Genomic DNA, 21988 nt, shown 5'->3' with positions numbered 1-21988 from the left:
CGACGCACACCGTGAACGGAAGTGTCTGCCCTTATTGTGGCACGCTCCTTCCTGCCCTCCCGTCCCTGCCAGCGAGTCGACACAACTGGCTAGCGCGGCGCTCCCTTCGAACGCGACACTCTACCTACTATGAAGTGATCGATCACCGTCGTGCAGTCGATTTCCGTTTCCCGCAGTCCACGCAGCGAGCCCACTCACAAGATGAACATACGGAACGCCAGGGTGAGTGCGCCGGAGTCGCCCCGTCAGCCATGCTGTTCCCACCGCTAGCTAGGCTAGTTCCCGCAGCTCGACGCGTTAGCTGAGCACAAGCCGCAGGTGAAGCGGTTCGTGTTCGGGTCGCGCGCCTCTCTGATGGTCTCTTTGTGCGTGTCATTGCAGCCGGAGGACCTCATGAACATGCAGCACTGTAACCTGCTGTGTCTGCCAGAAAACTACCAGATGAAATACTACTTCTACCACGGACTGTCGTGGCCTCAGGTGGGTCACAGGCAGACAGCTGCTCCCGGTGCTGCATCACCACCACCGGCCGCTGTGAACTAAATCCTCACAGCGAGTAGACGTTACTGTGTGTGTGTGTGTGTGTGTGTGTGTGTGTGTGTGTGTGTGTGTGTGTGTGTGTGAGAGTGACTGACTCTCCGGTGTGTGTGAGTGACTCTCCGGTGTGTGTTCTCGTCCCTTCAGCTCTCCTACATCGCAGAGGACGAAAATGGCAAAATCGTGGGATACGTGTTGGCAAAGATGTGAGTATCTGTAATCGCATCACTTGGGAGAAAGAGTTGTTTTAATCCCCAAGTGTCTAAAAGCACCACTTCTCTGCAGGGAGGAGGACCCAGATGATGTTCCCCACGGACACATCACATCCCTGGTGAGTCCGGACGAGGGAGACACCCAGTAACATCCCCTCCGTATGTTTGTATGATAAATGATTACTGTGATTATTGGCTGTAACAAAAGCCCCACTCTGTGTGCCTTCCAGGCGGTGAAGCGCTCCCACAGACGCCTGGGCCTCGCTCAGAAGCTGATGGACCAGGCCAGCCGAGCCATGATAGAAAACTTTAATGCAAAATATGTGTCGCTGCATGTGCGAAAGAGGTACTGTAAGCTGTTGGCTGGCTGTGAACTTGTGCATTTTTCCCTCTGAGTGTCTGCTTGTTCTCCTGTCTGTACTGACCAATGCTTCCTCTCCACTACAGCAACCGAGCGGCCCTGCACCTGTACTCCAACACACTCAAATTCCAGTAAGTTCTTTTAGGGACCAATATTGTTTCATTATTTCTTTAACTTAATTGTAATTACTCCTGGGGATTTTATGACAAGGTTTGCATGACCATACTCTTGGCTTTTTCAGAAATACCAATGTCAAGAGTGGAGCTAAAGTAGATCAATATGTCAGCTAGGCTTTTGAGTGATAATAACATCTATATATATATAAACACACACACACACACACACACAGTGGTGCTCAAAACTCCATTACTCTCCTATTATACTCCCCTAACTTTCCTTTTCTCTCAGCGTACATTTCAACAGATAAGTAACTAAGAACTTTCAGTACAGAAGTGCCAAAGATGGAGATCAGAAAAGAATGAACCACAGGAATGTATACTCGGCCCATAAAGAAATTAATTCATGGCTCTTTTATTAAAGCAATGACCATCGGGTCATTTAGAAAGTAGTCCAAATAGTTCTGAAATGTTGTCATAGGTGCTGCTTGGCACATCTTTGCCACAAGTCCTTTACAATTTCAAATTGTATCAAAAATTACTCAGTTTTAATAACACACATATATTGATTTCATTATTATACTAAACAATTCACTGCTCGTGTGTTCAAGTCCTGCCAACGACCCCAGGCACACAAAAAATGTTTTCAAATTATTTTGACATAAGCATTTCAAAATCTTCTCCTTGTTGCCAAGAATAAAAAACAAAATGCTGAATTTAATTACATTTCTTTCTACTTCTACATCTATTTGTGTAAAATGTTCACATTACCCTCAGTTACAACTCTCGACAGATAGCCGTAGTGACTTAAACCAATGTGTGACTTTTTTGTTTTCTACAGGATTAGTGAGATAGAGCCTAAATACTACGCCGACGGGGAGGATGCCTACGCCATGAAGAGAGACCTGGCCCACATGGCTGATGAGGTAGCTATATTACATGATCATTTGTCAGTTCTACACTGACAGGATTTTCAGAAGTTACCTCCGTGTACGTGTAGCACCGCTGAACTCGTGTGAACAGATTATAACCATGAATTTGTTGTTTTAATCTGCATGTCCCACAGCTTAGAAAGCCTGGGGCGCGTGTGCCGGGCCAGGAGGCCCCGTCTGGGCAGGGCCAGTCCGGGCCCGGTGACCAGGAGAGAGAGAGCGAGAGAGACAGCGGCGGAGAGAGCAAAGAGCTGAGTGAAGTCAGCGAGGCAACAGAAAGCACGGACGTTAAAGATTCTTCATCTGATTCACAATGACGGAGCGGTCCTAGACATTTTTAAATTCATCCTTCACTTCCTCTTTTTATCTGTTTGGCAGAATCTCTGGCTTTACAAACTGTGACCATCTGTGCATCAAAGTCCCTCGAGCATTTCCGTCACTCGTTTTTCTTGAATCTTGCAGTGATGAACAAAAAGTCTTTGATAATCAAATTAATTGGGATGTTATCTGAATGAAGCTCAAGTGAATATTTGGTTTCAGCATTTTTATAGGATTGCTGTTTTCATTACCAAAAGTTGCCCTAAGCTCTGCGAGATTTACATAATTGCAAAACATCTGCCCTTCAGTTATTTACCTAACAGAATTGATGCAAATAAATATTTCAAATAATAATTTTGGTGCCTCACTTTTTTTTTCAGTTAGCGATCATAAAGGCAGCATGGATGTTTAATTCGGAGCACAGATCATTGTATTTTGGTAGAAGTCACTTTTGTGGCAGAATAAATTAACCACTATGTAGTAATGAGGTCAATTAAATGCCAAGTTTTTTTGTCAATTGTCAAGAGTAACTCAAATAAAACCATCTACACAGCCAGTGAACATATATTACTGCTGAATTTACACTGTCAATAATATTGTTATGCACATTAGGTATAAAAAATCCATGAAAGGATCTTACCATTGGTTGTCTGTCTCTAGTGTTTGAATATGTCTGATTTGGCAACTCCTAGTGGTGGCATTAGAGAAGGCACTTTGGCGGCGACATTGCCCACTTACCCCACAACAGACCAGACATACTAACACTGAAAAGGGTCTGAAACAATCGACTGCACCAGCTTTCATAACCAGTGGGGGGGGGGGGGGGAATTATGCTAGCAGAATAATAGCAATAATGCAAATAAATAACGAAACCTGTGGGGACTTTTTGGAATCTAAATTTAATCAAAATAATAACCGTGACACACTTTCTGCAATGCATATCAAATATTGTTCAGAAAGGTCTTTCCAGCACTGTTGCAGAAGTGACAGGTTGCGCTGATTTCAGCCTCCACTCAGTTCATCGCAAAGTCTAGAGACAGGGCCGGTCTTCCGTCATTTGAAGCCACCATTCTTTTCCTTGCTGTACGATGAACCCCTGACTAAACTGTCTGTTTTCTGATTATGATATACAGTTCGACTTCCTGCAGAGAGTGTTGTTACACAGTTTGTTCCAACACTGCCTTTGTACTAATCTAATATTTTATTCACTCCCATTTCTGCAGAAAATCGATTTCTGGCTTTTCTGCATTTTTTTATTTCCATTGGGGAGTTAAGTACTTATCTTTGCACCATTCAAGGTTATTTAGGTGACTTGAAATGCTTACATTTCAATAAAAACTGGAAAACTTTAACCCTCCTCGTTTACAGCTGAGTTGAAAGATGCCATAGAATTTTCCCAGTGGTGTTTATTATGCGCACTGACCTTTTCAGACAGTTGGCCTGTTTGTCACATATTGAAAATAGCTCAGTTTCACACATTCATGCTACATAGCACTTTTCAGCGAGAGGTGAGAGAAGATAGCGACGCTGCTGCCATTCATAACAAATCCACCACAGTCATCCGGCTCAGTTAACGTGTATTATGTGGCAATAGAAGCAATGTTTTGGGGGGTTTTTAGAGTTTTTTTGTGCCACCAATGTACACGTGACGAACAGTACTGGGAAAAAAATCTAAAAATATCCTCCAAATATCCTGTGTAGCAGTAGTACTCATCACAAACTGTGGTCTTACAGTACGTTAAGTAGATTGTGGACTCATCTTGTGCCAAGATTTCCCCAGAGTGTTCAGTGCTTTTCCTTTTACTGCCAAACTCTGTAGCCAGATATTCTATTTAGTAGCCAGTGAGGAGGGACCAATCAGTGGAAACAGCTGTGGTTTGATTGGACTGAGGCCCTGCAGTGGAGGGCAGCAGGCAGCAGCATGAAAGGGAGAGGAAGAAGACTTGACTCAAAAGAGGCTTTACTGTATGTCACTCGTTGCACTTGCACAATCACAATCACACACCCATGCCTCAAACCGAATGTGTGAGTAAGATGAGGGGTGAGAAAGAGAGAGAGAGTCAGAGAGATGAGTTCCACTCCACCCACATCCATCCGTGTCCAATGTGAGGGGGAGGTGAAACAGTTGAGAGCTTACTGTGCTATTAACTGGCTTTATTTGGTTGCCTCAGTGTGGAGACGAGACTTGTCAGGACTGCTCATCATCAGGTAGGACTCTTTTCTCTGGGTGTATTCAACTTTTTACTGACCCGTCTCACCCAGACAGGACTGTTTGCCACTTTAGGTATAATACGCTTGTTTTTGTACTACGAAGTTCGTGCTGTTATGAAAGATTGATCTGCCTGATGTGACACTATTGGCTGCAGACACAGCCCTCAGGCCTTTCACGTTGATGTGTTGATACTTGTGGAAATCCAAACTGAATAACTCGGCATCGCTTTGACAGCAACAGAAGGAAACCAGTGGCAATATGCTTTAGACTTCTTCTTTATTAAAACATTGCAACAGGTTGTGATGGCAGGAGGTGGTGATTCACTGCTGATCACATGGAGAAAGAATGAAAGGGCTTGTGGAAAAAGGGTGACATACGCTGGAAAAATGAGACACTCTCCTTTCTAAATGGAGTTTAGGGTTTGCTGTAATGTAACAGAGGCTTTTTTAGGTCAGTTGGTGAGTGTCACAGTTGGGAAAGAGTGAGGAGTGCACATTTCAGTCGAACACAATGCTGATGAGTGATGTTTGCCTTAAAAAAAAAACGACAACGGGGAAGTCGGGGTGGGGGCGGGGTGGGAGTGATAGTTGTACACAGAGAGGGTAATGATCCGAAGAGAAAATACCAGACTCTTCCCCTTTCACAGTAAATGTTGTCATGATATTTGATATCCAATCAGAAATCAACAACTTAGATGTTGATTCTCCATTTTATCAAAGGCCTTAACAACTGATCATGTATTTACTGTCATGCAGTGAAGTGCTTTGGTCACACTCGTGATGTCATACAACATGATACAAATGGACTAGAAACTGCAAGAAACCTTCTCATGTTTATCCCATAAAGTATTTTTTTTTCCTTATCTGGGACATACTTTGTTTTTGAATCCAAGAAGTATCATATCTGCTGTAGAAGTATAAGTTCAAAAGCAACAGGATTTACTGCTTTATTCTTTTAAAAAAAAAGAAAAGAAAAAAGGAATGTGCTTTGAGTCACTTGTGAAAAAAAACAAAAAACCCACCTGTAGCTTTCAGCTGAAAAAAATCCCCACAGAGTACTATGCCTTGCGGTTCATCCTATTTTCAGGGCAGCTGCGACGTAGAGCTATTTTTGCACCTCGTGCATTTCTACAGCGTGACCGGTTCAGCAGGCAGCACATGCCAGCTGGGCTTCTAGTTGTGTGCCTGTTCAGCAGAGCACAGCAGAGGGTGACCAGTTTGAAGAGATGTGTTACAGTAAGATGAACATGCTCTTTTCACTCGTTCTGGAGGAAGTTGGCATGGTGTTTCATCGCAGAGCGTGTGAAAGCTTGAAGTGAGGCTGTGAAATGGCGCAACAGTGGATCATAGGCCTTGATTTTGTTGTGCAGCAAAGAAGAACAGAATAGCATGCATTGCTCATAAGTTCCTATTGGATGCTAATAGTAAGATATTCACTTCCTTTTAAACAGAATTCCACCCAGTCGGAGCAACAATGACCTCTCATGTGAAACTCTGGAAGGATAGGGTCGGTTTGGTGGACTACGACACACAAATCAAAGGTGAATTAACTACTTTGGTGTCTACCACTATCACAACTGCTCCCTCATCATCACACCCTATGTTGACTGAAATCAACATTTGGTAAAAAAGACACCGCAGCAGGTCTTTCAGAATGAGTCATATTCTCTTGTTTCTTTCTCTTTCCCTCGTCTACTTCTCTGTCTCCCCCCTCTCTTTCTTGATATCTCAGAGGTGCGTTGCCAGCTTGCAGACCAACTGAAGGTCTTGGACTTGCAACTTGAGCAGAAGAGCCAGCAGCTGCAGGATCTGACAGACTACCTGCGACGACGGGGTGAAATTGAAAACGAGTATGCCCGCTCCCTGGACAAACTTGCTGAAAGGTTTACATCCAGAATTAAGAGGTAAAGGCAATCCTGCCTTGGAACAGTGCGCATAACCGACTAAAATAATTAGTGGTTAATTTGAGGACACCGTTCCTCATTATAGCTTAAAACATGTGGCTTCGCTTTCATCTCTACATATACTTAGGAAGGAGCCCAGCAGTCACTCAGTGGCAAAAGTCTGGCTGGCTCTGCTGTCTCAGACCCGCCAGGAAAGCAGGGACCATAATGGACTGAGTGAGAGCTGCAGCAACTTCCTCATCCAGCCCCTCACACACTGTCTGGAGTACACACAACGCCTCGCCAAGAAGGTCCTGAGACAAGCACTGACCCTCCAGTCACAAACATGAAGCCTATAACAACGATTAATCATTGATAGTTTGTGTACAATGTAGCTGAATTTGTGCTCAAAATATGACCACTTCCCCTGTCTGACTTTCACCCCTTGACCTCTGGACACAGAAAATATTTTTGACCTCAGTGTGTTCTGCCATCTCACTTTGTGGTGTTTTGTCCCTCCACCATATTTTCAGAGTAAAGACATATGTTCTCAGCTACAAGATGGACTGCTCAAGGTGACCACGGAGCTACAGACTGTAAGTGAGGAATTAACCGACCAAAACATTTTCATTTTCCCAAACAAACAAGAAAACATTGCTGTGTGTGTGTGTCTGTGTGCAGGCATGGCGGACGTACTACCAGTACCACTCAGACTATGTGTGTGCAGAGGGGAAGCTAAAGGAGGCGGAGAAACAGGAGGAAAAGCAGAAGCAGAGTGCGGCTAAGAAACTTGAGCGGTTGATAGAAAAAGTAATGATGACCAGTTTTCTGTGCATGCATGTAGATGATGTGACATTTTGTTTTTAATTTTTTCCTGACAAATGATTATGTGCTACAGAGACAAGGTAAAGTTCAAGAGATAAACTTGAAGTGCATCAAGGCCCGAAATGACTACCTCATAAACCTGGGTGCAGCCAATGCCTCCATGAATAAGTACTACTTCCAAGACATCTCTACTCTCATCGATGTGAGTGTATCAGTTCACACCCTTGTGTGTCTACGTTTACATAATACACACATAACTATGAATTCCTCAAGATAAAGATCCCCCATTTCTGTGGTCTCTTTGGAGATGCATCATCAGTTTTTGTCTTTTTGAGATTTAGGCATTCACAACGTTTTAAACATAGTGTGATATTAGATCTGCAGTTTAAAATACTTAACTTTAAAAAAGTCCTCATGATCTGAATGCACCCACATTTAGCCGGTGATCTTATATAAGATATGTCATTGTCTCCGTCAGTGTGCAGACGTAGGCTACCACCAGACTTTGAGTCGGGTGATGCAGGCCTACCTGTCCAGACGGTGGCGCACTCAGAAGAACCTTAGCACAGGGCTGCAGCAGCTTCAAGGGGTCGTGTCCGGACTGGAACAGAGCCAGGACAGAGACTTGCTCCTGCGGGACAATTACAACAGCTTCTCTTTGCCCCTTCGGTTCACCTATCAGCCACATGACGGCGACCAGGTGTGTGTTTTGTGTGAATAGTCTCCAAAAAGGCTTTTTCTGTGGGTTAGTCGGCGGTTTGGCATCATCTCTAGACGCCGTTGTTTCTTGCAGGTTTCTGAGGTCAGTGGAGAGTGTGAGATGAGATGTGAGCTGGAGACCAGATTGAAACAGATACAGACTAGACTGAAAGCAGTCACCCTGGAAACAGAGGAGGTACAGTGCACCACCAAGCCAACCTTTACCACTTCCTCATCACCTGTTTTTTGTGTTAGTCTACTGTATCCACCGGCATTTTATTCAGAATCACCATTTATGAGTCGGCGTCTATGAGAAGGCACAGTCAGTTGAAGTATGTATGTAAAATGTCTTGAATGGAAGTAAAGATGTGGAGACAAACTTGTAAATATGGGGAAGAAACAACAAGTGTTCAACTAAATTAGTGTGTTGTCTATTAAAATTTTACATTAAAAACTATGAGTGTGTCTTCAGGACATTGCAATTAAATGCCAATGTTATTTTACCTCATATTCTGATATACTGCCGACCCTATGGTCATCGATATGACCATGATTATGTGCAAAAAAAAAATCACATTAAGTTATTATCTGTGCCACTGTCACACAGGCTAGTAAGAACATGTCAGCAGCCCAGTGTTCCCTGCTGGAGAGTGTCGCTGACGATGATCTGGAGCCCGGCGGTGGCGGCTCATGTCTGGACGACGGCACCGAAAACCAGACAGTCAAGCCTAGTGTGGCCCGGCGCAGGGCCAACTTGCAGGAAATGGAAAACCTCTACATCACTGTGAGTCTGTTTATCGCAATGGTTAAAGTGGGGTTTTTTTCACGATGTGTAGTTGGTGGTTATGTAAACGTGGTTTTTGGTTTAGCTGTTGGGTTGTTAACATTGTGTTACAGAGAGTGAAAGAGTACCTTGTTGGCAGTTCCCTTGTTTCAAAACTGCAAGCAAAACATGACCTGCTTAAAGTGGCTGTGGAAAAAGGTATCACTTCTGCATTTCTCACACAGAAACACAGGGCAAATTGCTGACCTTATCTCTCATTCAAGAAAATTTAGTGCACTGTGGGGCATGATTGTCCACTAAATAGCTGTTCCTGTTTTGTTTTTTACCAGCAACCAAAGTCAAATTGTATTGTATTGTCCAATGTATTTCTCATTTTATCTTCCTTTTTTCTTCTTCTTCCTAGCAGAAGTATCAAATGAATATCAACCTAGGTAGGGACATGAGACTTTATAAAGCAGAGACTCTGTAGATATTACACAGCTGTGATAAAATGCTGCATCTTCACAATATGGTTTCGTATCTTGCTCTGCAGACACAATGGAAAGTCTATGCGTGTCAGGAAGAATCACTCAAGCACCAGTTTGATGCACAACCACAAACTATTCAGCGGAGACATGCTATCCTTTCTACAGGTAGCTATTATCATTATTACACCTCACCATTTCCTCTTCTAGCATATCTGACCATTGGGGCTGTCACGTCATTGTTCTCTACCAGCGTGTAAGTTGGCAGTAATGTGCCCGAATTAATTACTCAATGTGTTTTAATTCAGGCATCAGGACAACAGATTCCAATTGTTGTGGAGAGTTGCATTCGCTTTATCAACCTCAATGGTGAGTATTCACGATGGTCAGAACAGTCAACCCAGCAGACGGAGCATTTGTAACCTTGATGCAAGTAAATATCATGTCCTCCCTGTCTGTCCATCAGGCCTCCACCATGAAGGGATATTTAGAGTGCCTGGGTCTCAGATGGAGGTCAACAACCTGAGGGATGCGTTTGAGCGAGGTAGGCCTGTGTGTTTTTGTGAGTGTGATGGCATAACCCATTCTTATTGAGTAGCTCCCCTCAATGTGAAGCGTTAATAATGTGGGGCAGTGTGTCGTGGGCTTTCCTGCAGGAGAAGACCCCCTGGCTGAGCAGAGATACGACCTGGACTCTGTGGCTGGCGTGCTGAAGCTTTATTTCAGAGTTTTGGAGAACCCCCTCTTTCCCATCGACAGCACCGACCAACTCCTGGAGTATGCTCGTAAGTGTGTGTTAGTTGTCTTGGTAATACTCTGGGAACAAAAAAAACAGAGCCCAAAATGTAAATCATTAAATTTGAAGGTAAAGATATGAGGTTAGGTAGAGGATAGGTTTTAGATTTAGGGTTAGGCAATTAGCAGTTAGAGTCAGAGACTGAAAGTGAGTGTTAAATGCTCTGAAGTCATGTGTGACGTCTGTGAGATGAAATGTCAGATAAGGGCGCGCAGCAGCAGCTTACCCTTCTTTTATCACCCTTTCTTAGAAATCATAAATGAGGCAGAGAGAGCGGCTCAGCTCAAAATGGTCATCTCTTCCTATCCTGAGCCGGTCATCATTGTTATGCGATACCTCTTTGCATTCCTTCATCAGTAAGTGTTGTGACTCTCTGCGGTCGCTACCGTTCGGTACCTGGATAGGCAAAAATAATCAAAATGTAATTCACAGGAAACCAACACGTTTCTTTGAGAGCAGAAGGACCAAGTTTTTTCTTCCAGTTAGCTAATGTCTAATTAGATGTGAGAGATGGATCAGGTTTGTTTTTCACATTATACATCTATTATTTTATATAGTATTATAAAGAAATGTCAACACCATTTCCAGTGAATTTTTCCATTAAGATGCCCTCCGGGCTTGATTTGATATTTGGGGCAAAATTAACACGCTGAATAAACCATTTTATTAATGACCAGTAAAGCACCTTATTAAAAAAAAGGGATCCAAGGTCAAATTTGGATGAAAGGTTGGAACGACGCATCAGCAAACTCTTTTTTGTTCAATCCTCTACATAAATCCAAGTGGCAACCCACCAAGAGCTTCGAGTTTAACATTTTGGCCAGCGCCATGTTGGATTTTTGAAACCAGAAGTAACCATATTTGGAGGAGCAGGGGGTGGGTCTGACTGAGACCTTATCCACTGCACATCCACCTACACCTGCAAACCCGCACCTATTGGATGGTGCTAGCTGTCAATCATGCAGTATCAACAGCCTAATGCATACGGTGCTTTCTCTATTTGACTCTAAATGAAACCACAATTGTCGACTGGTCGGGTTAAAGAAGAAGGCAAAAGGCATGATACTATTTTTAGTTTAGCTTTGTTACACTAGACACCACTCAACACTTTTGTCCTCTTGCTCCTTCACTGTAATTTTGTGTTGCTCTGCTCGCTTCCTCCAGTGTGTCGCAGTACAGCGACGAGAACATGATGCAGCCTTACAACCTGGCTGTGTGTTTTGGCCCCAGCTTAGTCAGAGGGGCTCGGGATGATGATGTCGTCACCCTGCAGGCTCAGATCAATTCCCTGGTGAAAAGCATCATACTGCAGCATGAAAGCATCTACCCCAACCAGAGTGAAGTACAAGGACCGGTGTATGAGAAATGCATGACACAAGAACAGGATGACTGGTAAGAAGAAGAAGAATGTTCATATCCAACGAAACATGGATACACTGACTGTGTGGTGGAACAATTTTCTGAGGGTGTTTTCTTCACAGTGAGCCTCTTCTTGAAGAAGGAGATGTAGACGCAGAGTACACTCATGGCAAGGATGGTAAGTTTACCTGGTTTCTTTCTTTTATGGTTGAGATGGTGTCATTGAGTAAGATTTAAGACTGTATCAATGTGATGTGCCACAGAGGTAGAAAAGATGTCCTCGGCTGACAGCAGCACCGGCATGTCTGCAGGACAAACGAGAGCAGAACGTCCCAGAGCCAACAGCAGTGGCTCCATTGATCAAACTAGGTTAACGTGTGGACCAGCAGGGGGCAGCATCACCTCAGGTGGAAAGTTGATGCTTCAGATTCCCATTGGACCACAGTTCAAGGCAAGGAGAGCCCCCTCTCCTGGCTTGGTGCGCAGAGAGTGAGTATCACTAAATGTTGCAGCGTTGCAGCTGGCTTGTTATAATATTATGAAAAATCTATATTATGGCTTCTCTGGTGTCTTTTTTTGCTTACAGTCTCCAGGAATCCTCATCTTCTGAGGATATTCGTGTTCAAGTAGACAAGGTCTGTTTTCTCATTGTTCATTCATGTAAAAGGCCACCCTAATATTAAAGGTAAAAAAAACTTAAAGAATGTTTTTTCTAGTAATTGATTTTCTAATATAAATGTGATTTAGTATGAAGGGGTTTAACAGCAGTCTGCTGTTGTAATCTAACAAGTTGCTAATAAAGTGATTTTGGTGCAGATGTTGCGCAGCAGTTTTCCAGAGGTTAAGTGGTTGAACCTCTCTTTGGAGATGTTTATAATAACTTACAAACCCTTATACATATAGTGTCATTATGGAAAGCAGAACCAAATTACTACTCGTGGTTTTTATAACAAACATAGTTGAAAACTCATGACCAGAGGGGAGACAGGCAAAGACAGTTTGGTCTTTTTCCCTCTCACTCATCACCATTGTTTATTCCATCTCTCAGGAGGTCTGTCGCCAGATGGACTCGGTCTTCAAGGAGCTCCTCTCCCGTCAGGCACTGCAGGATCCCTCCTCCACCGCCTCCTCTCCCTCTGTCCAAGCTCCCCAAAGGAAAGGGAAGCGGGATGGACGCAGGGGGAGAGGAGTGGGGCTCTTCAAAGCAGTTGATCCACTGGACTGAGAGGACTGGCATCAGTAGAAGACATGACAAGGGCGAGTTGATGCAGATATAAACTGGAGTGAGGTTGATGAGTTCTGACAGCAGCTTTCGGCACATCTATTTCTAGTCACTTCTGAGGCCCCTGTAATCGGTGGGGGTATTCTTTTCACAGGGTGGCTTCCCACTCAGAAACCCTTTCATTCATATTTTGTACAGCAGATCTGGACTGCAATGTGGGAACTGTGGAATACTTGAAGTGCACAGATGTGTTTGTGTAAAGTTGAATATTGCAACTTATGAATTTGTATCTGCATCCGTGTCTGTGTTGATATTCAACTATTTCCATTTAATTTTTTCAGTGATTTTGTTTTATCAAGTCAGGACATGCACATCTCTATACAATCACACATACATTCTTCATCAAATGTTCATGTATCAAAATAAGAGTTGCATACTGTTAATACTGTAGCTGCAAGGAATTTGTAAATATTCATTTGTAAGGATTTGTTTGTATATGACTTGTCTGGATATCTGGGCTGCATGCCAAGTAAATATTTTGTCTCATCTCTCTGCTCATTTTTGTCCTGTTTTTATTATATATATATGGACTGGAAAATGTGGGATGTGTAACTTATATTTTTTCACTTTGAGCCTTGGTTATAATGAGGATATTTACAAAATGATATTTTTGGTTTATTCTCATATCAAACAGAAAAGCAGTAAATCCCCACATTTGAGAAACTACTAACAGGGAATGCTGGGCTTTTTTGTTTAAAAGATTACAAAAACAATTAACCGACTATTAACATTGTAAATTTTCTGTTTTTGGCTTTGCGTGAACTCTGTTTGTAATTTATTGGGTAAACTTAGTCAAACTCCGGCAACTAATCTTTCCTGAAGGTTATAATGTTCAGTCTTTGTTCAAATAGTTTTGGAGAGGTGTTTATTCAATTGTGTAGTCCTATTTTGGAGGTTGTATTTTGCGATGCAGTTGCTTAGCATTTTTAAAATAACTAAATGTTCTCAGTCCCACTATGAGAACATTTGCTGTGTGGCATCAACCAAGGGGATAGTAACAGTAAAATAGAAACATCTGTAAAAAATAAATATTTAAATTTTACCTTCATAATTATTTATTCTTTATAAATATATATATACACTCACCGGCCACTTTATTAGGTACACCTGTTCAATTGCTTGTTAACACAAATAGCTTATCAGCCAATCACATGGCTGCAATTCAATGCATGTAGGCATGTAGAGGTGGTCAAGACAACTTGCTGAAGTTCAAACCGAGCATCAGAATGGGGAAGAAAGGGGATTTAAGTGACTTTGAACGTGGTATGGTTGTTGATGCCAGACGGGCTGGTCTGAGTATTTCAGAAACTGTTGATCTACTGGGATTTTCACGCACAACCATCTCTAGGTTTACAGAGAATGGTCCGAAAAAGAGAAAATATCCAGTGAGCGGCAGTTGTGTGGACGTAAAAATGCCTTGTTGATGTGAGAGGTCAGAGGAGAATGGGCAGACTGGTTCGAGATGATAGAAAGGCAACAGTAACTCAAATAACCACTCGTTACAACCAAGGAATGCAGAATACCATCTCTGAACGCACAACACGTCGAACCTGGAAGAAGATGGAATACAGCAGCAGAAGACCACACCGGGTGCCACTCCTGTCAGCTAAGAACAGGGAACTGAGACTACAGTTCGCACAGGGTCACCAAAATTGAACAATAGAAGATTGGAAAATGTTGCCTGGTCTGACGAGTCTCGATTTCAGCTGCAACATTCGGATGGCAGGGTCAGAATTTGGCGTAAACAACATGAAAGCATGGATCCATCCTGTCTTGTATCAACGGTTCAGGCTGGTGGTGGTGGTGTAATGGTGTGGGGGATATTGTCTTGGCACACTTTGGGCCCCTTAGTACAAATTGAGCATCGTTTAAATGCCACAGCCTACCTGAGTATTGTTGCTGACCATATCCATCCATTCATGACGATAGTGTACCCATCGTCTGACGGCTACTTCCAGCAGGATAATGCACCATGTCACAAAGCTCATATCATCTCAAACTGGTTTCTTGAGCATGACAATGAGTTCACTGTACTCCAATGGCCTCCACAGTCACCAGATCTCAATCCAACAGAGCACCTTTGGGATGTGGTGGAACGGGAGATTCGCATCATAGATGCGCAGCCGACAAATCTGCAGCAACTGCGTGATGCTATCATGTCAATATGGACCAAAATCTCTGAGGAATGTTTCCAACACCTTGTTGAAAGTATGCAACGAAGAATTAAGGCAGTTTGAAGGCAAAAGGGGGTCCAACATTTTACTAGCCCGGTGTACCTAATAAAGTGGCCGGTGAGTGTATATATATAAATACATACAATAACTGCCTTGTAACGGTCTACGCCATGGCTACAAGCTTAAAGGATTTAGAAGCAGGACTGTAGTTTTACACTGATGACGTGTCGACTGAGTACTCTCCCAGAATGCTTCGCGGCGCTACGGTCCACGTCACTCCTGCGCAGCCGCAGTGGACCGTCGGCGCTGAGCTGAGGTGGACTTCTTCTCCCCGGCGAGTGTGAGAGCAGCGGTGTCTTCCAGCAGCCGGAGCTCGACGACGACGACGACGACGACGAAACCTCTCAGACAGCCGCTCAGACACCACGATGATCCGGATCACCGCCTTCCTCGCCCTGCTGGTGGTCGCCTGCTCGGGTATGTCAGAGTTCACCGCTGCAAGACACGCTAATGACGCTCGCGACGCTAACCGGGCTTAGCTAGCAGCTAGTGAACCAAAGCACTCCCGTGCGTCTTGTGAATTAGGCGGAACAATAATCGGTTTGGGTCAAACGTGTGTGGTGTTGGTGTCCAGGGCTGAAGCCTCTAACCTCCGCTCTGCTCCTCTGTGGTGACAGGAGAGAGCTGCACTGACCCGGTGATCACCCCGTCGGCCTACACCACCTCCGACGCCGTCATCTCCTCCGAGTCCGTCTTCATCGTTGAGCTCAGCCTGGCCTGCGCCAACGGAGCACAGGTGACTGCGACACCTCCAGCCCAGTGAACAGAAAAAAAACACTTTGATGATAGAGTCGATGAGGTCGATCTTCGGGTGACTCACTGGTGATCATGTCTGTCCTCTCCAGAGTGTCACCCTGTATGCTGATGTCAACGGAAGACAGTTCCCTGTGACCAGAGGCCAGGATGTTGGGAAGTACCAGGTATGGTCGTGTCCTCGTGCTCTGCCGGTAACATCTGCCGACACCAGCAGTCAAACTGCCCTCAGTCACAATCAATACTTTATACATCAAAGACAAATAAGGAAATAATTATAATACATGTTCCAATAAGGAGGGTGTAAGTGCTGAAACAGAACACGACTGGACTTATTCTGATGCTTATCAGTGTCATGTCCAACTATTTCTTTGAGTCACAATCAATACTTTATACATCAAAGACAAATAAGGAAATAATTATAATACATGTTCCAATAAGGAGGGTGTAAGTGCTGAAACAGAACACCACTGGACTTATTCTGATGCTTATCAGTGTCATGTCCAACTATTTCTTTGAGTCACAATCAATACTTTATACATCAAAGACAAATAAGGAAATAATTATAATACATGTTCCAATAAGGAGGGTGTAAGTGCTGGAACAGAACACGACTGGACTTATTCTGATGCTTATCAGTGTCATGTCCAACTATTTCTTTGAGTAGAATGAAAGAAAATGGGAGATTGCCTTTCCCCCCCAGTTTGACTATCTATACAATACACAATAATCTTGGCAGTCTGTCTATGTTGAACCTTTCACTATAAAGGCTAAGGTTTGAGTCTGACCTCAGCTTCCTGGACTACTGTAACTCCATTTGCTCGTGGTTGAGCTAAAGTTCGTAGCCTAGCTGGTCCCAGGTAGGCAGCAGTGAGGATTATAACCAATTCAAAGTCATGCAATTTCATCACCACTGTCTTGACCTCTCCTCATTAGCTACCCCTTAAATATTGGAATTGTTTTTAAAATTCCTATTAATTGAAATCAGGACTTTATCTGGTCTTGCTTCAAATAACATTTTCCAAAAGCACCACCCCTTAAGAGCCAGATCACAGCCTGAGGTCTCCGGGATTCTAGATTGAGGTTTAGCAGGTAAAAGTGACTTTGAAGCTTTGAAACACATTTGTGGAGGAACCCAAACTTCAGTGTCAAACCTCATGTGCTTTCTCAAAACACCACATGAACAGACAGAAATGCTTCAGTACACAAGCTACAGTCTGCAGTTAGATTTTTCCTGTATTTTAATATCTTTTTATCAAATGTTCACTTTTTTTTTTTATGTTGCTATCCAAAATTTTGTCATTATGTTTTGGAGCTTCATTGCTCCGTGAAGAAAATTGCCATAGAAATAAAGTTGAGTTAAATAAGATGTCTGGTTAGTTGGTTAGTTTTACTGGAGACTCAAAGTGTTTTATCCCCCCATAAGTGAACAATCTCTTAAAACCTAGAGCTTATCAAAAAAAACAAATATTTAAATGAAGGTTATTTTCAACTAATGACTAATAGTGTTCCAGAATTGACAGTCTGCCAATCCCAACACTGGCCAGGTGTGTGCAAGTGAGAAAGTTGGCAGGATTTGGACTTCTCTCTGCATTTGAGTGGAAAGTCCAACTCTTTCCAGCATCGCCCGTCCTATTTGAACAATTCATCAGTGTGATAGCAGGGGTTTCTGCTTGCCTTCAAGTCTGGCTATCAGCTATAAATGCTTTAATTGCCTTTTCTGGTCGGGCAACAGTTCGTACAAATTTGTTCCTTTTGAGAATTAATTCTTTCCTCATCAGCCCTTAAATTCACAGCACATTCTTTAAGAATTTAGTCTTTGATTTTAGACATGCATAAAAAAGAAAAATTCAGCATCAACATGTGTTCTTTTCCTCAGGTGTCCTGGAGCCTTCCTCACAAACAGGCCAGCTCTGGAACATATCAGGTTAAATTCTTTGATGAGGAGTCCTACAGTTCCCTGCGCAAGGTTAGTGTTGCACGTAGAGTTGATTAGCTCATTATTTGTTGCCAGTGAGCTTGGCTTGTTTTGCAATGGCTTTTTAATGTGAACTATATGGGTGAAACAAATCCTCTGTTCCAGGCCCAGAGAAACAATGAAGACGTTAATGCCATCCAGCCACTCTTCTCTGTCAATATTGACCACAGGGTGAGTCACAATAATGGATAAATAACTCTTCAATTAAAGCAACATAAAATTGGTATTTTTATATCAACATTGAATCACATGGCGACCTGTGTGTGAAAGGTGTTTCTTGGAAGTAAGGAACTGACAAAGAATAATCACCTGACGCGGCACTTCTCCCCATGGCTCTATAGAGCTTTATCTATCTGCTAACTTGTTAATCCAGCCCGCAACTTTACTGTTTTGCGTCAGTCCTACAGCTTTCATCTGTAGGACTGACGCGAAACCATACACACACACTCTACCCATCACCGAACAGCGAACTGGGTGACTAGCTGGTGAACACTGCCGAGCGTGAAGCAGCCTAAGAGTCTAGTGTTGGGAGTTGGTGGAGACCAAAACAGAGCTAAAAGAGATTGACTATTGGACTTTTAATGACCATGTGGCCCCAAACATGTTACCCAAGTGAATACTAATGTTGCTCAATATCTGCTGGAGGTGTAAATAGGGACATAGGCTTCATCCATCATACTACGTTTTCGTTTTAAAATGGCATTTTAAAACGTAAACGATCTCCGACCAGACGAGCGTTTTAGCTGTAGGTCAGTATTAATCTCTGTCTACACTATCAGACCTGAAAACGTAAATACCATAACCATTTACATACACTGAGCATGTGCGAACCGGTGTAAACAGGAAGCAGATTGTCTTCTCTGCAGTTGTTTACTAGTAATCAAAATGCCACGAACGAGAAAGAACATTGGGGAAAAGTAACAGCAGGGATTTCTTCTCTTGGACCGATGGCGAGTGGGAACTTAGTGCTCAAAGTAAATGTTTACAACGTCCCGATAAGGGATTAACGGGAAGCGAATTCGGGTGACTGCGTCATCATTTCCGAACCTCTACTAAAACAGGGCATTGTTCCCAAACATATCTGTTTTTAAGGTGCTCGGAAACTCCGGAGTTATTTGGATGGCAGGTGTCAATGTAGCAAGAGTGATGTGCTTTAAAAACACAATAGTGTGGTTGTAGCCATAGGCCCTGGAGCTACCAGGAGCATTATAACAGCAGCCGTGAGAACTTTATAGTGATGAGGGCCAGGCTCTGCTTCACAGCTACAATCGTTAAATTAAAAAGAACACATTTATGGAGCCATTGCATACTTTGTGATGTGAGGTCCACTCTGCGTAATCACTGTGTAGCTTTCACTCCTGAAGCCAGGTGAAACCGGAGTGAATGGTTGGTTGTCATCTTTTCACTCTTCACCAGTGCTCATCATCTGTTGTTATCCTCTCACTACAGGGTGCTTGGAACGGCCCATGGGTGTCTACTGAGGTGGTGGCTGCCCTCATAGGTATCCTCTTCTATTACCTGGCTTTCAGTGCCAAGAGCACCATCCAAGCATAAACAGACCCGCAGTCACTTGAGTGGTTAAAGACTGAATTTTGGTGGATCGATGATTCACCATCCAGCGTTCCGGCCGAGCCAACAGGATTTTGCCACTTGACCTGCCTTGGGACAAGGAGTAAGAGTAGCGGTCTTTGTGTTGTTTTTTATTCAGACTGTGTCTGTATGCCGTCTGTCTTACGACTTTACAGTTTTTTCAGGAGTTTGTCCTGTCGATATGGATGGTTTTTTGTAATTTTCTTTCTTTTTGGTATAAAAACAGACAAATAAACCTGGACCACATGAATAAATAAAACCAAATTGGATTGCGTGCTGTGTCCAGTCTTGTTTGAAAGTTGTTGTAACGTTCAGACCAAATAGTTTGGATGCATCGGACAGAGTGGGACACAGATGTGCTGAACATCAACGGAGAAAGGCCAAGCGCTCTTTGCATTTGAAACGTCAGTAGTGGCCCTACACTGGGCCTGCTTGAACAGGCCGAGTGGGTACTTCTCTTCCAGTAAAATTAATAAATGGCTTGTTTTTCCTCCAGTGTAATGTGGAAGATCATGTAATTGCCTAGGAACAGGCTGCCTCTTCTATAAATTCCTTTTTCACCAGGACAGACACGAAGATGGTATCTGATTCCATAGCAACACCTATCTGCCTCAATTTTCTTTTCTATTTATAGTGGCCAGTGGTATATTGGTAAAGTCTAAATGGATCAACCAGTTCCTTGACCTCGATCTAGATGAACCGATGACCAGTTCCAACAAGATTTATTGTTAAATCTGATAACATTTTCATGCAGATCTGTCCATAACTTTTTGAATAATCCTGCTAACTACGAAACAAACAGACAAACCAAACCAATCACATTGGAACACATGTCCAGTGTAGGGGTCTGCAGGGGAGAAGAGTGACCCGCTGACCTTTCAAGATAGTCAGAGAGGTAAAGTGTTCAAACGCAGCAACACAGATACACAGTAAACGTCATTGGCAAAAAAAGCTGTCAGGAGAGTTGCTCGTTCTCTTTCTGATTTGCTGTGGTGCAGTGCCACCAGTTGAACACACTGTGGCAGCTCTGTGCTGCTTTTTTAAAGCTTACTGGAGCATGTGTGAAGCCAGCAATCAGCCCCATGGACAGATTGCATGTGATTTTTACAAGTTCAGTATCAGCTGTTGCTAATGTAACGCAGCACATATTCCATAATTCACTTGAGCCAGTGTTCTATTATATGTCCACTTCACTCGAGTTTATCACATTTATCGTTACTTACAGCAACCACATGCCTCTAGTTTGCTTGAGAGATTTTAACTTAATTTCTATATCTGGCCCAAACCCGTGTTTGCACACACTGTGGAGAAAAGAGAGTGCTCCTCTTTCATCCACAGCACAACTGCCACTTCTCACCGAGTCCCATGAGAATAATGTAAACTCTGGTTATGAGTAATTTGATCCACGTGCATAAACACTGCACCGTGTACACCACGGTGCAGTGGTGTACAGCTTTGTCAGCACACACACACACACACACACACACACACACACACACACACACACTTGTGGTGTAAGTTCATCTTAGATTTTGTCCTCAAGAAGAGGCAAGAGCAGGATGGCTGGGTGGGGTGATTTAAGTGGAACGAACAAACAAAAAGTCAAAGAGACCCACGGAGTCGATGCAGAAACAAGACTTCCTACTCTTTGTGATGGAGTTCAGAGTGCGTTACTACAACCCACACATCACTGCGGATGTCGGATGGAAAATCTTTGAGATTGTTGTTGTTGCAGAACGAATGCACCCAGAGGAAGTCACAATTTATTCTTACAGCAGTGAATTATTTATCTGAGGATTTAGGCAATAATCTTCAAGGTCATGCAAACAAACAAATCTGAATCACATTTATTTCTATATAATTATTACACAGCACAAGGGGTATTAATATAAATTCACCGAAGCAAAGCACCAATTGTAACTTTGGTACTTTATGATATGCTTATTATTACTGTTACATAAAACATTTTACAGAGACATATGAGTTACTGTAGAGTGATCTGTGTGTGTGTGTGTGTGTGGTGTGTGGTGTGTGGTGTGTGTGTGTGTGTGCATACGCGTGCAAGCGTGCAATGCCGGCCTGTGAAGCAGAGAAAAGCTGCTTTGACAGAGGTGTGTAAAACACCAACTCTGGGGGCAGACTTGGATGGGCTTAGTGAGATTCAGCAATGTGGAAACTGGCGTCGCACAAATGATTCTCACATGAAGTCACACTTTCTTTCTCCGCCATGAAGATCTTTTCATTTACTACTCGTTCTTTACACTTTTTGGTGAAGCAGAACAAGGTCAACAAACTGTGAGCTACCTCGGTAATCAGAAAATCAGACGGCGCGGACGCTGACTTCCCCTCAGTTACACTATGATAACAGTTATTGTTCTGGTTATTTCATGGATGTGTATGTACAGTGGGGCATGTTATATGTAGAGCTGGTTCAACCACAGCAGCCGGCATGTGTTTGGAGTGAATAAACCAATGCCCGCGCTTATCTCCCTCTTCCTGTCCTCTTTGGACATCCTCTCATCCACTGAGCCCGTCAATGCACTTGCCAGTCAAGCACCAGTCATGCATTGGGAAAACACCCTTTTTTCTTTTTCCTCTTTTTTTTGTTAATGTCTTTTGTCTTTTCCTCCCATCATGTAAGACATCCCCTTCAC

At 43.2% G+C, this 21988-nt stretch overlaps 3 protein-coding genes across 6 annotated transcripts; all 3 read left to right on the top strand.

The window, feature by feature from the left end:
• The first annotated feature begins 32 nt into the window (after window positions 1-32).
• On the top strand, window positions 33-2830 carry naa10 (N-alpha-acetyltransferase 10, NatA catalytic subuni). Of its 2 annotated transcripts, none has more exons than XM_035644482.2 (8): window positions 33-222; window positions 382-480; window positions 685-743; window positions 823-868; window positions 980-1095; window positions 1197-1241; window positions 2068-2152; window positions 2293-2830. In XM_035644482.2, exons 1-8 carry the CDS (start codon window positions 202-204, stop codon window positions 2473-2475), a joined length of 654 nt encoding a protein of 217 aa, XP_035500375.1. In that variant the 5' UTR covers window positions 33-201; the 3' UTR covers window positions 2476-2830. The 2 variants fall into 2 exon arrangements, with proteins under 2 accessions (XP_035500375.1, XP_035500374.1); XM_035644481.2 differs by having other exon boundaries at window positions 34-222; window positions 2284-2830.
• A 1660-nt stretch (window positions 2831-4490) lies between these two features.
• On the top strand, window positions 4491-13267 carry LOC118317593 (rho GTPase-activating protein 4). 3 transcript variants are annotated; one of them, XM_035646456.2, is made up of 22 exons: window positions 4491-4684; window positions 6139-6228; window positions 6420-6591; window positions 6719-6881; window positions 7104-7166; window positions 7252-7380; window positions 7469-7597; window positions 7874-8095; window positions 8189-8290; window positions 8702-8878; window positions 8992-9076; window positions 9282-9309; window positions 9411-9510; window positions 9651-9711; window positions 9809-9886; window positions 9999-10127; window positions 10389-10494; window positions 11303-11530; window positions 11620-11675; window positions 11761-11986; window positions 12084-12132; window positions 12546-13267. In XM_035646456.2, exons 2-22 carry the CDS (start codon window positions 6162-6164, stop codon window positions 12720-12722), a joined length of 2547 nt encoding a protein of 848 aa, XP_035502349.2. In that variant the 5' UTR covers window positions 4491-4684; window positions 6139-6161; the 3' UTR covers window positions 12723-13267. The 3 variants fall into 3 exon arrangements, with proteins under 3 accessions (XP_035502349.2, XP_035502347.2, XP_035502346.2); XM_035646454.2 differs by lacking the exon at window positions 4491-4684 and adding an exon at window positions 5603-5923 and having other exon boundaries at window positions 9285-9309; XM_035646453.2 differs by lacking the exon at window positions 4491-4684 and adding an exon at window positions 5603-5923.
• Window positions 13268-15238: 1971 nt separating this feature from the next.
• On the top strand, window positions 15239-19608 carry ssr4 (signal sequence receptor, delta). Its single transcript, XM_035646460.2, has 6 exons — window positions 15239-15430; window positions 15631-15749; window positions 15859-15933; window positions 17646-17735; window positions 17850-17915; window positions 19194-19608. The coding sequence occupies exons 1-6, from the start codon at window positions 15382-15384 to the stop codon at window positions 19296-19298; spliced, it is 504 nt and encodes a 167-aa protein (XP_035502353.1). The 5' UTR covers window positions 15239-15381; the 3' UTR covers window positions 19299-19608.
• Window positions 19609-21988: the final 2380 nt, after the last annotated feature.

The sequence above is a fragment of the Scophthalmus maximus genome, chromosome 3 (genome assembly GCF_022379125.1).
Source record: "Scophthalmus maximus strain ysfricsl-2021 chromosome 3, ASM2237912v1, whole genome shotgun sequence".
Taxonomy (NCBI): domain Eukaryota; kingdom Metazoa; phylum Chordata; class Actinopteri; order Pleuronectiformes; family Scophthalmidae; genus Scophthalmus; species Scophthalmus maximus.
This window is presented reverse-complemented; position numbering and strand designations above follow the sequence as displayed.

Coding starts and splice junctions, on each gene's coding strand:
- LOC118317593 (XM_035646453.2), top strand. Junction 9,077..9,281: donor TAAAGTGGCTGTGGAAAAAG/GTATCACTTCTG, acceptor TCTTCTTCCTAG/CAGAAGTATCAAATGAATAT. Junction 10,128..10,388: donor CCAACTCCTGGAGTATGCTC/GTAAGTGTGTGT, acceptor ACCCTTTCTTAG/AAATCATAAATGAGGCAGAG.
- ssr4 (XM_035646460.2), top strand. CDS start 15,382: ATGATCCGGATCACCGCCTTCCTCGCCCTGCTGGTGGTCGCCTGCTCG. Junction 15,934..17,645: donor AGGATGTTGGGAAGTACCAG/GTATGGTCGTGT, acceptor TCTTTTCCTCAG/GTGTCCTGGAGCCTTCCTCA. Junction 17,916..19,193: donor CTGTCAATATTGACCACAGG/GTGAGTCACAAT, acceptor CTCTCACTACAG/GGTGCTTGGAACGGCCCATG.
- naa10 (XM_035644481.2), top strand. CDS start 202: ATGAACATACGGAACGCCAGG. Junction 744..822: donor GGATACGTGTTGGCAAAGAT/GTGAGTATCTGT, acceptor ACTTCTCTGCAG/GGAGGAGGACCCAGATGATG. Junction 1,242..2,067: donor TCCAACACACTCAAATTCCA/GTAAGTTCTTTT, acceptor TGTTTTCTACAG/GATTAGTGAGATAGAGCCTA.